Genomic DNA, 14,542 nt, shown 5'->3' with positions numbered 1-14,542 from the left:
AGTGAAATCCTGTCTCTAAATAAAATACAAAAAAAGGCTGGGAATGTGGCTCAGTGGTTGAGTGCCTCTGAGTTCAATCCCCGTCTCCCCTGCCCCCCAAAAAAGGGGCTAAAGCACCATTTCATTATTCACTCTGAACTGTTATTTCCTCATGTGGCCACTGTGAACCAAGCACTACAAATGTGACCATGAGACAAATCCTGCTTTGAGCATCTTTTAGGGAGATACGTATATTTAAATGCCTTTAAATGACTTGTGTACAGAAAAGTGTACAAATCATAAATACTGGACTGAATGAAGTTTCAGAGGTTGCAGTGAACATGGCTGTGTAAACCTCTACCCAGGTTAAGAAACACTGCTGCCACCTTCGTGTCTTTTATAATAGAGAAGTGATATGTTACCACTACGTTCTGTTCTGTAGGTGGCACATCCCCTGGTGCAGGTGGGAAGGAACTTCACAAAGGTGTGAATGCGGGAAGTGGGGATCGCTGGAGGCTAGCTACCAAAACCATGCATTGACCATTTTGGAAATAGTACTTAAGCAGCTTTTACAAATGTTGAGGGATTTCATCAAACTAAATAGTCACATCTGATAGCATCACTACCACCGATCCCATTAAAGTCTGGAAATATTCAGAAGCTGTCAAGATCACTATGGTGAGTATATATTTTCCAAAAATCCTAATTTTTGCTTACAATCTTGAATTTTGTCATTGGTAGCAAACACTGTCAGTTGTTTTTCTTGAACTAACAGTCTTTTTGCTCGTTTTCAAGAAATTGTTAGTCAAATGTAAGTCTAATTAATTTGAATGCTTCTAAATAAAACTTGTGTTCCACAAAAAAAAGTATCTACTTCGATTTAGTGTGCAGTCTCACAAGTGCTTTTCTTTGAGACATCATTCCTTAGTATGCAGGAGAAGTGCTTTATGAGGACTTCCCATTTTGTTGCAGAATATTAAAAAGTATATTTTCTGGGTCTCAGCTACTTCAGAGACTGAGGCAGGAGGAACACTGAGCCCACCAGAACCTGGGCAACAAAGTGAGCCCTTTCTCAGAAACAAGAAACAACAAAACAAAACAAAATGTACTCAGGAGTCATTTTATTTATTTTTATTTTTCTCTTTCCACATTTTTTGTTGGTGCATTATAATTGTACATATTGAAGGGATTTTCTCCGTATTCATATATGCACAATACAACAACATGATTTGACCAATATCACTCCCCAACACTCCCCTCCCCACCCTCCCATCCTCTGGTCCCTTTACTGATCTCTGATTTTCATGAGAACCCCCCCATCCCCCAACACACACACACCTTTCTTCTCCTTTTCCCTCTCTGACTTCCACATGAGAGAAAACATAATCAAGGATCATTTTATAAAATATTTTTTACTGCTTTGTCACGGATATTTTTGAGTGATGGCACTTATTTTTCTTATCATGAGTGTGCGGTGGAAGAATACAACGACTACCAGTAAGTTCCGTACCGTTACCTTAATTCATGCTGAAGTGCCAGCAATTTTGCCCACTGTTCCTTTTAAAGCATCATTTCAAATGTGAACATTGTGAAAGGGCAACATCTTCATGAGTATGAAAATGGTTTTAGCTTTGAGAAGGTCTTGTGACCGTCAGGGGCTTGAGGATCACTTTTCAGGAATCCAATCCTCAACGGGCGAGTTTCTGGAAGAATTTTACTTCCAGTGATATGTGACATTCTCTGGGGGAAAAAATTGTCATAATTGGTGATGATTGATGGTGTTAAATGCTAATGGTATCTGATGGGTAGAGACCAGGGATGCTGCGAAAACACCCTACAATGCACAGGAGCAGCTTTCCTCAACAAAGAATTATCCAGTTCTAAATGTTAATATGTAGTGCTAAATTTGAGAAGGTCTGGTTCCCAGAAATGGGTCTTCCTTTATATAATACAGTTATATGGTAAATTAACAGTCATCATTTTTCAATTTCCTGAACGTCCTGTTTTACATTTGCCCTCTTATTTTCTATACATGATTCACAGCTACTTTCATGCATACTCTCTTCTGTGTCCAGTTTATTTGTTAATTTCCACGTGAAGCCTACAGGTCAGCAGTGAACCTCACTGATCAACCCCCTTGAATCTTTTCAACCCTGTTTTTCCTCTGCCCTTGCGGTGGCTGGCCTGATCAGTTAGGTTGTAAAAGCTCCTTAGGGCAGGATCATGTCTTAACTCTTTGAATTCCCCCCATCCCCAAATCGTCACCAGGGCCTTGCTTTACCTGCCAACTGGTTGCACCTGGGGTACAACCTAGTGGCTGCTTCTGTCACACAGTGACATTTTCCCGCCCTCTGGTCCTGAGGTCACCCTCTGGCCTGACACTCTCGACCGCCGCTAGAGGGCTCTCTGGGTAGGGTGGCTCTACTACAAATCCCAGAAGGCAACGCGGGGCCCGCCGCAGTGACTTCTGGGATTCGTAGTCCAGGAGAAGGCGTCGGCGGATGAGAAAGACCCCGGCAGTCGTCATTTCTCTGCCGGCTTCTCTAGACTACTTGGACCTCCCCAAGGCGTCTCAACTCGTTTCTTAGGAGATTAGGGAGCAAAAGTAGGCAGGTAAGTAGTCCGGCGTGGTGATAATTTCCGCTTCCTGTGGGCAAAGGGCAAGCGGAATGTAAACACGGGACCGCGACAGTGGTTATCAGGTAACTGGGGCTAGTGGGTAGCGGGGAAGCCGCGGGAAGAGGAAGCAGACGAGGCGAGTGGGTGTTGTGGTTGGGGCGAAGGGAGCTTCAGAAGTCAGAGTGGGGCCCCAATGGAGGGGTGGCGAGCCGGGGGGAGGCCGGGCCTGCGGGGGCTGTTGCGCGCGGCGCGGCGCCGGCGCCCTGGACTTCCCTCGGCGGCGGGGAGCGGGACGGCTCGCGCTCGGCGGGCCGAGGTCGAGGACCCGGGCCGCTCCGGGCAACTCGCGGCGACGCCCGCGCGGGCGTACGAGCTGCGCCTTGGTGAATGTTTTAGTTATTGTCGGCCGGTGCAGGGAAGGCCGCCGGCACAGTCTCTGGAGGTGGCATTTTTGGATAGGTCATTTCTTCACCCGAGTCTTCGCCACCGGAAGGATGCCTGGCGATTTCCTCCGTCCACACCCGGGTTTTGCCTGGGCTGCCGCATCCTCGGGTCCAGTCAGGAATGACCTTTTACTCAGCCCCGAGCTTCCTGCTCTTACGGCTGAGCAAAATGTCAGGCTGTCACCTTCCTGAGCGCCTACCGTCGTTGCTTAGAATTTCTGTAGCACTCCTTACTTACAGTTCTGACTGAATGTTGAACCTGTCGGGTTTCTCGAGTTTAACTTGAAACCTGTATGATTGTGACTTATTCATATGGCTTCTTATCCTAGTGAAAAATTGTTAGGGCTAGTGTGTTGGAGCCTTGTAGATCTAACTGTAGATTTAGGAAAACCTCCCTTGTAAGTTATGATTTTGTGTTCAGATAATAACCTTAGAGAAACGATAATCTCATACTATTGATCTTTAAAAAACAGTTTTTAGGTAAAATTGATGTATTCACCCATTTCAAGAATATGTGGTTCTTTGTATGGTTCTGAGTTGTGTCACCATCACTGCAGTTACAGAACATTTTAATCACATAAAAAGGAAGCTCTAAGATCATTAATAGTCATTTCCCATCTTTTCCCCACAGCAGCATTTAAGTTGTCTGGATCAAATCGGAGTGTTAAGTTTTCTTTGGGGAAGGTGTTTCACATATACCAGGACCCACTCCTCCTTTTAAGCATGTTTGACTTTTATCCTTAAAGTCCTCCATAAAGCCTCAAATGTCCCTTCTTTTACATCATAGCATCCTCTGTTTACTTCTGGTTATACTTTTATTGTCTCCATTTTCGAAGAAAATATAAAACTGTGGTAATGGACTTGGTAACAGATTCATGCTTTTAGCCTTAGTAGGCCCTTGATACTGTTCGGTGTCTCTATTCATTCCTTGTTGTTGCATTTTTCCTCATCCCCACAGTGACTATTTCAGATCTTTTTCATTTTTCTCAAGACTTAGATCCATTTATTTTTCCTTCACTTTGAGCAGATGACTACCTCCTATTTCCTTAAGAAATATGAATCTTGAGGACATGATATTCTCTCTTTTCCCTCCACCTCTGAACTCTCCTACACTTTTCACTTAGTATTAACTTCTTTTTTGTCTGCAAGGTATGTATCTTGTCGCTCTTCAAGGTGAATCTTGTCAACTTCTTGTGTCATCAGGCCTCCTACAGCCTTAGCACTTTATTGTGTCCTGACCTCTCCAGCCTTTGACTTCTGAGGAATCTGTGTGGGAGAGTGACAAATAATGCAAGCAACAAGTTTTGTGGCTTTTTCATACATGGTTGAGAACTGTATCCTCAGCACTGTAACGGCATTTTGGGTTGGGAGATAGGAACGGAAATGGGAGTCTGAATGATCTATTGATTTTTTTTTTTTTTTTTTTTTTGTGGTGCTGGGGATTGAACCCAGGGCCTTATACTTGCTCTATTGATTTTTAAAAATTACATGCAGATCTCCTTTTTTCTTTCTTCCCTACCGTATCCCCTGCTTCTAATAATCAACAGACTTAACCAGTGATTTTTAAGGTAATTTGCCTGCACTAAGCACGCCAGGTTTCTGTTACTATTAGTAGAGCCATTACACTGCCTGGTGCCCCACATTACTAATATAGAAACAAAGCTCTGTGTGGAAACTTGAAACTGGAAAACTTAATCATCATCCTTGTTACCTTTAGACAGTCATAAATCTGAGACTTCTTTATTATCTTTCCTTTTTCATTTCTTGTGAGGCCTTCCTTAAGAATCCGCTCTCAGGTTGTCTTCTCTGTGCCTCTGAACTTGTGATCCATAGTAATCACCCTTCTGTTTTCAGCCATTTCTTGGTTCTTCCCCTAGGATATGTATAATTATGTTTGGACATGGGAAACTCATTCTCCCATGTTGTGATGGGTCTGGGGAGAAGGTTCACATTGTCCTACATAATTGAGAATCCATTACTTCTCCAGGTTTTTCTAAAAATCTGTGTTCCTATGTAAAGCATATGGTTCACTGTAATAACTTGTGCATTTCATTGTGCATTGTGCATTTCCTCTTAGTCATTAGAACTAGGCCCAGGACCCACAATTTTCATACCCCTCCAATGCTGCTTTTATTTAGGGCTTTTTGTGTGAATGATCTCATAACTACCCTCATCTTTTTGTTTTCCTTCCTTCAGTGATTACTTTCACTTCAGCCAAGTGTGATAGTTGCTAGAACTTATTTATTTACTATTTCATTTCTTGCCTTCCTTTACTCTTAAAATGCCTATTAATCCTATCATATATATATATTTATTTTTGTGATAAATATTTTTGTGTTATATATTATTTTGTGATGCTGTGAATCAAACCTAGTACCTTGTGTATGCTAGGCAAGGACTCTACCACTGAGCTACATCCAAGTCCTTTAAAAAAATTCTTATTTTGAGGCAGAGTGTCACCATATTGCCCAGACTAGCCTCAAACTTGCAATCCTTCTGCCTCAGTCCCCCTAAGTAGCTGGGATTACAGGCATGTGCCACTGCTCCTGACTTCTTTAATCATTTTAAAGAGAATTTTGGTACATTGTTTTGTTTGTTTTTTCCCATCCCTCTAGTTGGTCAGTCAGTTCACCATAATCTCCTTGGAGTTATAAACTTCTGTAAAAATGGAATGAAAGCTTAGTATTCTTTTCTAGAATGTGCACAGTGTATAAAAAGTTTACACACAATCCTAAGGATTCTTCAGTATCTTGAAGTCCATTTGTGCAACTAGTAAATTATGATTCCCTTATTAATCCCTTCTCTTAACAAATACTTGTTGAATGCATCTAGTATTTTCTTTAACTTTGTTCTATTGTGCTTTCGTATTCCTTACATTTGTATACCATTGCAGATTTACAAAAACAATTTAACATATTATTTTTTGATTTACCCAGTAATTTTGTGAGTTAAGTCATTTGTAAGCTTGTATCTTTTAAACTATTTTTGTTTTCAAAGATTTCAACGTATATGAAAGGAGAGAGAAAAGTACTCCTATGTACTCATTACTCAGCTTCATTAGTTATCAATTCAAAGTAATCTTATTTCATTGATATCTTCCTGTCTACTGAACTCCCCACCCCAATGATTACAATGATTTAACAATTTTTAGATATTGTATAATTTCATATGAAATATTTTAAATATTTTGGTATGTAATTTCTAAAAGATAAGTATTCTTTTTATAAATATGATCATAATAAAGTATAGCAGTGATTTCTTGTTAAATATCAAATTAGTGTTCCATTTTTTCTTTTTTGTCCTAAGTGTTTTTTTATTCTTGGCTTTTTTGAACCAGGAGTACAACAAAATCTACACATTATGTTTGCTTCGTATGTCTCTTAAATTTCTCAATCTAGGGGTTACTGCCTACTGTTCTCTTCCTGGCAGTTAATTTCTTGAAGAAACCAGTTTTGTTTTTCTTGAGTTTCTGTATTCTGCTGCCTGCATCTCTGATGTGTTACTCAGCACACTTAATTGTATCCATATGTTTTTATAAACTTTTGGTAGAGGGCTGACATGATTGAGGATTAGTTTTTGCAGACTTGCTTTCTGGGTGGTGTGCTGCTTCCATTAGGAGGTGCAGTAATGTGTAATGTCCAATTGTCCTTCTTGGTGATGTTAGCAGCCCTTGATCTTAGCCCAGATCTACTAATTCAGAATTGAAAAATGGTGATAGTCTAAGTCTGTTATTCTTTATTCACCTGTTAGTTGGAATACTTTTATAAAAGGCCAAGTCGAATTTCATAATTTTTCTTTGTAATTTTCCAGCATGGCTTCCTTTGGGTGGAAGAGGAAAATTGGTGAGAAGGTCTCTAAGGCCACCTCACAGCAATTTGAAGCTGAAGCTGCCGATGAGAAAGATGTAGTTGAGAATGATGAAGGAAACTGGCTTCATGCCATTAAACGTAGGAAAGATATTCTCCTTGAAGGCTGTGCTGAGAAAAGTAAACAGCTGAAAGATGAAGGAGCCAGTCTGGCTGAAAACAAAAGGTACGTTTTTGAATTTTCTTACGTTGCAATTTGTTTGACTCCCAGTCTGTTTCACCATCAGTGATGGGATGAAGAGTTACAAGTTCTATAAATTCATGCTTTAAAAATCTCCTTTATTTTATTTGTTCTTTTTAGATATACATGACCCTTGAATGTATTTTTGTGTATTATACATACATGGAGTATAACTTATTCTAATTAGGATTTTATTCTTGTGGTTGTACATGATGTGAAGTTACGCTGGTTGTGTATTCAAATACAAGGATAGGAAAGTTATATCTGATTAATTCTACTGTCCTTCCTATTCCCCTCTCCCCTCCTTTCCCTTCATTCCTCCTTGTCTAATTTAATGAACTTCTGTTCTTCAAATCTCCACCCTCCCTTGTTATGGATTAGCATCCACATATCAAAGAGCAGATTCAGCCTTTGGTTTTTTGGGACTGGCTTATTTCAGTTAGTATGATAGTCTCCAGTTCCATCCATTTGCTGGCAGATGACACAGTTTCATTTTTCTTTATGGCTGAGTAATATTCCATTGTGTATATGTGCCACATTTTCTTTATCCATTTATCTATTGAAGGGCATCTAGGTTAGTTCCATAGCTTGACTATTGTGAATTGAGCTGCTATAAACATTTATGTGACTGCATTAAAAAAAAGAAAAAAGAAAGAAAGAAAGAAAGAAAGAAAGAAAAATCTTTTAGGTGTTTTTTAGGTGTTACACTGAAAAAAAAAAAGGATGTTTCAAAGTATCTAAAATTTCCCATTTTCTGGGAAATTGAAAGTTTGTAAAAATTGTCTTCAGGATGCTTATGTTTGCTTTTTTATCAATTTTATTCTGTCTAAAGAGGAGTAAAGGCTAAGTGAAATGTAATCCAATTTATTAGTTAGTCGAATATGGTTTAATCTCTGAAAACTTTCTCTTTACATAACTCTTGTTATGTAAAGTCAGGCATTTCCCAAACAGTTTGAGGGACTACACATTTAAAAATAATATTTAGTTATTATTTACTATTTACTTACTGTATCTTTCAGTAAATATGACATGGTGTGCAGGACTTTGATAATAACTGCATTTATTCATAGTCCTCCTTTAGTTAAGCTCTTATACTTCCCGTGTATGCATCTCTTTTTCCTTTCATCTGTTTCTTACTAAGTTCTTTTTACCTTCCTCTTCCTAAATTCTTCAGTAGGAATGAAAGTCATTCTGATGCACAAATCAGTGGTGAAAAGACAAATTGTTCAGTAGAATGTTGAGACCATGATTTATGAATGAGTACAGACCAATTTTTTACCCGATTGTATCTTTGTGCCTCTCATTTAACTCTGTCCTTTGTCCAGTATATTTCTTATAAATTGAAAGTTAGGTGTAGATATTTGATTCTGAGTTTCCATTTTGTCAAGAATATGTTATAGGTAATGTTTGTGCTTTGTATTGCATCATACTGGGAGATAAAGCATTAAGTTGCCTTCTTAGAGCAGCTATTGGAAAGACATTGTGACCCTTTCTGTCTTTTATGTTTGACATCTGTTGAAAGACATATTTTCAATAAAAAATCTTTTCTCCTTTTTTTTTCTTTTTGGTGCAAAGGAACAAATCTTACATCATTGGTCCTTGGTGAGGGAAGTGTATTAGGAAAATTGTTCTTAACAGTATGAGAGACTTGGGTAGGTAGCTCATTGGTAAAGTGCTTGCCTAGCATATACTAGGCCTTGTGTTTGATCCTCAGCAAAGCAAAAAGAAAAGAAAAAGAAAACCAATATAAGAACTGTTGATACATTTATACTAAATATATGCTTTTTAGAAGATATGTGTGTGTATATATATATATATATATATAAAACCAGTAGGAGTAGTATGTTTTTTTTTTTTTTTTTCCCAAATACTAAGAATTGAACCCAGAGCTTCATGCATTCTAAGTAAGTACTCTACTTCTGAGTACTATCCTTAGCCCTGGCAGCAGTACCTGAAATAGGCCTCTGGTTGGGACAGAATACTGTTCATATAAAAATCAGACCTGTGTGCTGTTGACTGATATCTTCCATGTGGTAGTGAAGAGTTTGAGAAATTAGGGGGAGAAAATGAAGTAGTATTTAGGAAGAAACACTTTTTTTCTTTCTCTTTTTCCAGAATCTTAAGAGTGGTTATAAGATTCCTTGTCAATAATTTTTGTCATTAATGAGTCAGAGTTGAGGAACTGACACTCTTTGTTTCTAGTTCTGTTTTTCATTTTGATTCTAGTGTAATTTAAAATTTTATTTTAATAGAAAACAAACCAGTGCTTAAACTATAACATATTAACACCTCAAATTGGGAATGAAGGATAGTAGTCAAGATCCATGAACATCTTAACAGTCTAATGTTAGATTGTAAATTCTCCTTTGTGGTACTTTAGGCATAAAATTTTTCTCTTACAGAACATTGCAAAATTGTGGAACACACCTTTGATCCCACCTGGGGAGGCTGAGGCACAAGGATCACAAGTTTGAGGCCAACCTCTGCAACTAGGCTCTAGACAACTTAGTAAGACTTGGTCTCAAAATAAAAAACAAAAAGAGCTGGGGATGTAGCTCAGTGGCAGAGTATCCCTGGGTTCAATCCCTAATACCAAAAGAAAAAAAAAAAAGCAAAGCAAGCAAGCAAGCAAGAACTTTGTAAAATTGGCTATTCTGTCATAGAAGAAAACCAAATGTAAATTTTCCACAGTTATGAAATCAATTTTATAATAGCCATAAAACATCTTTAAAAATTCCTGTAAATGCCTGTTAAAAGTTCATTAACTGTTGTTTTTTGCCTTTTCTCTAAACCACACTAGTATGTAGAAGGGAAAAGCTATTAAGTTATTACCATGGGATTCCCTCTGAATTTCCTGTGCTAGAGGAGAGATATCAACTTTGTAGATAAACAAAGTAACTGTCTGCCTGGGTGTTGTAATATTGAGTCATTTCACTAAAATCAGCTGGATTGGATGCTTTGTTTTGAAAGGAGAACACTGTGGGATGATTAAGTTTTTTGCTCTTTAGCATTTGTTTTGGAGTAATATACACACAGCTTTGGAGAAATAGCTAAACAAAATTAATGGAGTCTAGTGAAATTTAGTAGTTCAACTATTGTAAGCCAAACAAAAATAGAAATAATTGTTTAAAAATGCCAATGAGAATATTAAAGTTGACTAAAAGTAATATCAGAAGGAATAGTGAAATTAAATTAAAAAAAAAAAAACCCATCAAATCAGCTTTGATTAACCACTGTCAGTTTCACTACATTTTAGCCATGTTGGCCTTCTTCCTCATTTTGCGAGTGCAACTCTTACAAAACTTTGTGTTGTGACTCTGCAAAACTCTCTTCTTGTATATTCTGATGTCTGTTTTCCTGTTCTTCAGATCTCTGCTCACATGTCATATTCTTGGTAAGCTCTTTCTGATTAGCCAGTTTAAAGTGCTCCCTCTTGCTTCATGATATCATCCTGTTTTATTTTCTTTTAGTATTGCTCCCTGTTTAAAATTCATTACATGTTTATTTAGTTACTTGTTTATATGTTATTTCACTTCTATGGAAGTGTAAGCTCTGGGATGGTGAGCACTTTATCTGACATGTTGTTCAGAATCTTCAGCTCTTAGAATAAGTGGTGGCACTTATTTGACCCTCAGTAAATATTTATAAAACTGTCATTATTTGATATTTGGCTGTTTATGATGAATAGGTTTTTCTGGACTATTGTTGACTTTTTTCCTATAGAATATACATTTTAAAACTCCACATTAGAATATTGTATTCTGGGAATATGTTTTAATTCATACCCTAACCACAAAAGTCCTTTGGGAACAGACTTTTCCTACCTCCTTCCTGCATGAGAGTATGGTGTTTGAGAATAATTGTGCTATTCTTAGTCTCATTCCTTTTCCCATAACCAGTACACCCTCTATTCCCCCATCTTCTGGGTTATTTTGTGGAAGAAGGCTTTATTTATATAATAGGAAAATAACACTAAGTTTTACAGTATAGTGATTAAGGATTTGGGCCTTAGAGACACACTGCCTTGTTTTTTTATCCTAGTTCTGCCATTCACTAACTTTATAATATTGGGCAATCTATTCAATGTTTAAATTTCATTTTCTGCAAAAATATACATACTTCACAATATTGTACTGAATATATAATGTACTTAGTACGATGCCTGCTACAAAGCTAATACTCCATAAATATTAGCTACTAGTATTACTGTTACTATTAATATAACACCACTACCGTTGTTGTAATCGCAATTGGTCTGTGTCCTTGACTAATTTTTTTTGCCTTGCAAAGTTATTTGCTTCATGAGGTTCTTGTGAGGTTGAAATTCAATGATGAATAAAACAATTCTTTAAAAACTAGGTATGGCATTCCACTTGAAATCATGAAAGAGTTTCTAGAACTAGACCTGGATGATGTTCTTTTGCACAAAAGATATGAAACAAATGCTTTCAAACACCGGGCAAGAGTGGACTTAGGACTTTGATTTTTGAGAGAAGGAACACAAAGGAGATGATCCCCGTGAACTCCCTTGATTTCTACTTGAAGGCAATTTCTAGACTATAAATAGCCTATCTGGCTTAGTTGAGGAGATGGAGGATGGATGTTGGAGGGGATAAGGAAGCTGGAAGTTGTAGAGTTATCTGAGAAGAGCGGTACTTGGAAAAAGCTCCAGAAATCTTTATGACTCAGTAGTTCTCCTGAACCCTTTTGAACAGTAGGCTGTGCAGCTGTGGGGATAATTTCTTAAATCCAGGCAACATGATTGGGGAGTTTTAAGTTGAAAAATTTCCAGAGTTTAAACAGGAATATATTCAGACTTCAACCATCCAGACTGTAATGTCTTTAGTGTTCACCCTGTTCATCCTCTGGAGTCACTAGAAGGGTTATTATGCCTTAGGATAAGATACTTCTAGAGCTGCCCTAGCAAAGCTTAAAAACTGGTGTTTTTGAGGCTGGGGAAGGAGGATTGCAAATTCAAGCGCAGCCTTAGCAAATTAGCAAGACCCAATCTCAAAATAAAAATGATAAGGACTGAGGATGTAGCTTACTGGTAAAAGTACCCCTGGGTTCAGTCCTGAGTACAAAACAACTCCTATCCCCATGACCAACCCTCTGCCTAATAGGTATTCTGTTTTGTTTTGTTTTTTTGCAGTACTTGGATTGAACCCAAAGATTCTTTGTTTAAATTTTTTTAATGATACAGAAGATTAAACCAAGTGGCACTCTACCACCAAGCTCCATCCCCAGCCCTTTTTATTTTACTTTATTTTTAAATTTTGAGACAGAGTCTTGCTAAGTTATGGTAGCTGGCTTTGAACTTCAGATCCTTCTTTACTGCCTCACCCTCCATAGTAGCTGGGATTACAGACATGCTCTACTGCACTCAGTGTACCCAAATCTTCTTGCATGCTAAGCAGATATCTTTCCACTAAGTTTTGTTTTCAGACTGAAGAACAGGTTTTAAAGGGTTCAAACTGCCTGCCACAGCAGAGCCCAGATTTTCCAGTCAATGACATAAAATTTAAAATATTCAACATCAAATTAAAAATTACAAGATGTGCCAGAGTTCTATACAGTAGCCCATACACAGGAGAACAGTCAAATAGAAACAAACTCAGAAATAGCATAGATGATGGAAGTAGTATACAAAGAATTTAAAATGGCAATATAGCTATGTTCAGATACTTAAAGGGAAACATGAAGCAAATGAGGAATGAAATGGAAGACATAAATCAGTGGCACATCTAGAGTTGAAAAATAACAGTATCTTTGAAATTTAAAAATGTAGGATTTTATTAACAACTGTGCTAGTTTGTGTCTTTCTAAAAGTGAATGCCAAAAGTAGGTAAAACTTGCAAAGATTTTATTAGGGGGATCATATGACAGAAAATGGGGAGGGAACTGAGTATATCTGGGAGAGCTTTCAGACCATGATATTGGTCTAAGCTCCTGGAGTGAAGGTGGAAGTATCTTACACTGTTGTCAAATCTAAAGAAAATTGGGCAAGACCCTGGGTAGTTTTTGAGTCAGAGTTTTCCATCAGAGGAGTCCCATGCCTCTTAGGAACTGGCCTATCTTAGTATTCCTACTACTTTCAATTAGTGCACAGAATAGTTATGGAATGCTTATCCTTGCTGCAAATTTGGGCATGGATTTCAGAGTGTAGTATTTAAGGCCACTGGAGGTCGATATGAGATAATGGAGTAACATCATTGAAGTTCAGAAAGAAAACTATCAACTTTGATTTCCATGTACCACAAAATGTCTTAAAATGAAGGCAAAAATAAGTTTATCAAACAAAAGTTTAGATAGCTCGTTACCAATAGGCCTGTGTTTCAAGAAATGTTAGAATTTCTTCAAGTGAAAGGAAAATGATTCCAGATAAAAATTTGTTTGTCAACCAGAGACTGTAAGGTGCTGGAAAAGGTAAGCATATAGGTGTGAAGGGACTTTTTAAAATTTTTTTAAATTTAAGATTCTTTAAAAAGAGAATTTAAAAAAAATTTTTATTGGTACATTATAATCTACATGATAGTGAACTTTGTTATTACATATTTGTACATGCACACAATAAAACAATATAATTTGGTCAATTGTGTTCCTCAGCACCTTCTCTTTTCCTCCTTTCCTCCCTCACCCAGGTCCATTTCCTCTATTCTGGTCTCCCTGCAGTTTTCATGAGATTCTCCTACCACACACACACACCCTTTCCCCCACCCTTTTTTTCTCTCTAGTTTCCATATATAAGAGAAAACATAGGACTTTTGACTTTCTGAGTTTGGCTAACATAATGCTCTCAAGTTCTATCCATTTTCTTGCAAATGACATAATTTCATTCTTCATTAGGTCTGAATAAATCTCCATTGTGTATTTATACCACATTTTCTTTATCCATTCATCTGTTGATGGACACCTAGGCTGGCTCCATAATTTGACTACTGTGAATTGTGCCACTATAAACATGGGTATGTATGTATTAGTATGATTTGCTGACTTAAAAAGATAATCGACATTAACAATGGCAGTGTATTAAAAATTATAAAATATAAAAGTAAAATGTAATAAGCAAGAAGGGATAAATGAAGTTATATTGCTGTTAGGCTTTTATGTTATATGTGAAATATATATTATTTGGTCCTAAATCCTAGAACAACCACTCAAAATAATAGTTAAGAGCCAATAGTAGAAATAGAAAAAAACAATCAGAAATTTAAAAATAAAATTTAAAGTACCATTTACAGTAACATTCACAAACAAAAATTGTTAGAAAAAAATTCAGCAAATTCAGCAAAGTATTTCTAAGAATTGTATACTGACAACTATTAAACATTGCCAAGAGAAATTTAAGAAGATACATCAACAAATATATTCTGTGCTCATGGATCAGAAGATTAAATTTTGTCAAGACATCAGTTCTTGTCAAACCAAGCGGTAAAACTTAGTTTCAAACAAAA

General features: G+C 37.2%; 1 protein-coding gene across 3 annotated transcripts in view; it reads left to right on the top strand.

The window, feature by feature from the left end:
- Positions 1 to 2,475: 2,475 nt before the first annotated feature.
- The window catches only part of Ttc33 (tetratricopeptide repeat domain 33), a 49,379-nt gene continuing 37,312 nt past the window's right edge, over positions 2,476 to 14,542 (top strand). Inside the window, exons 1-2 of one of the 3 annotated variants that reach the window (XM_047555534.1) lie at positions 2,476 to 2,592; positions 6,852 to 7,073. In XM_047555534.1, coding sequence (XP_047411490.1) covers positions 6,853 to 7,073 — 221 coding nt within the window. In that variant the 5' untranslated portion in view covers positions 2,476 to 2,592; position 6,852. The other 2 variants (XM_047555533.1, XM_047555532.1) reach the window with 2 other exon arrangements.

The sequence above is a fragment of the Sciurus carolinensis genome, chromosome 6 (assembly GCF_902686445.1).
Source record: "Sciurus carolinensis chromosome 6, mSciCar1.2, whole genome shotgun sequence".
In the NCBI taxonomy this organism is placed as follows: Eukaryota; Metazoa; Chordata; class Mammalia; order Rodentia; family Sciuridae; genus Sciurus; species Sciurus carolinensis.
Note: the sequence above shows the minus strand (reverse complement) of the source record. Positions and strands in the feature narration are given on the sequence as shown.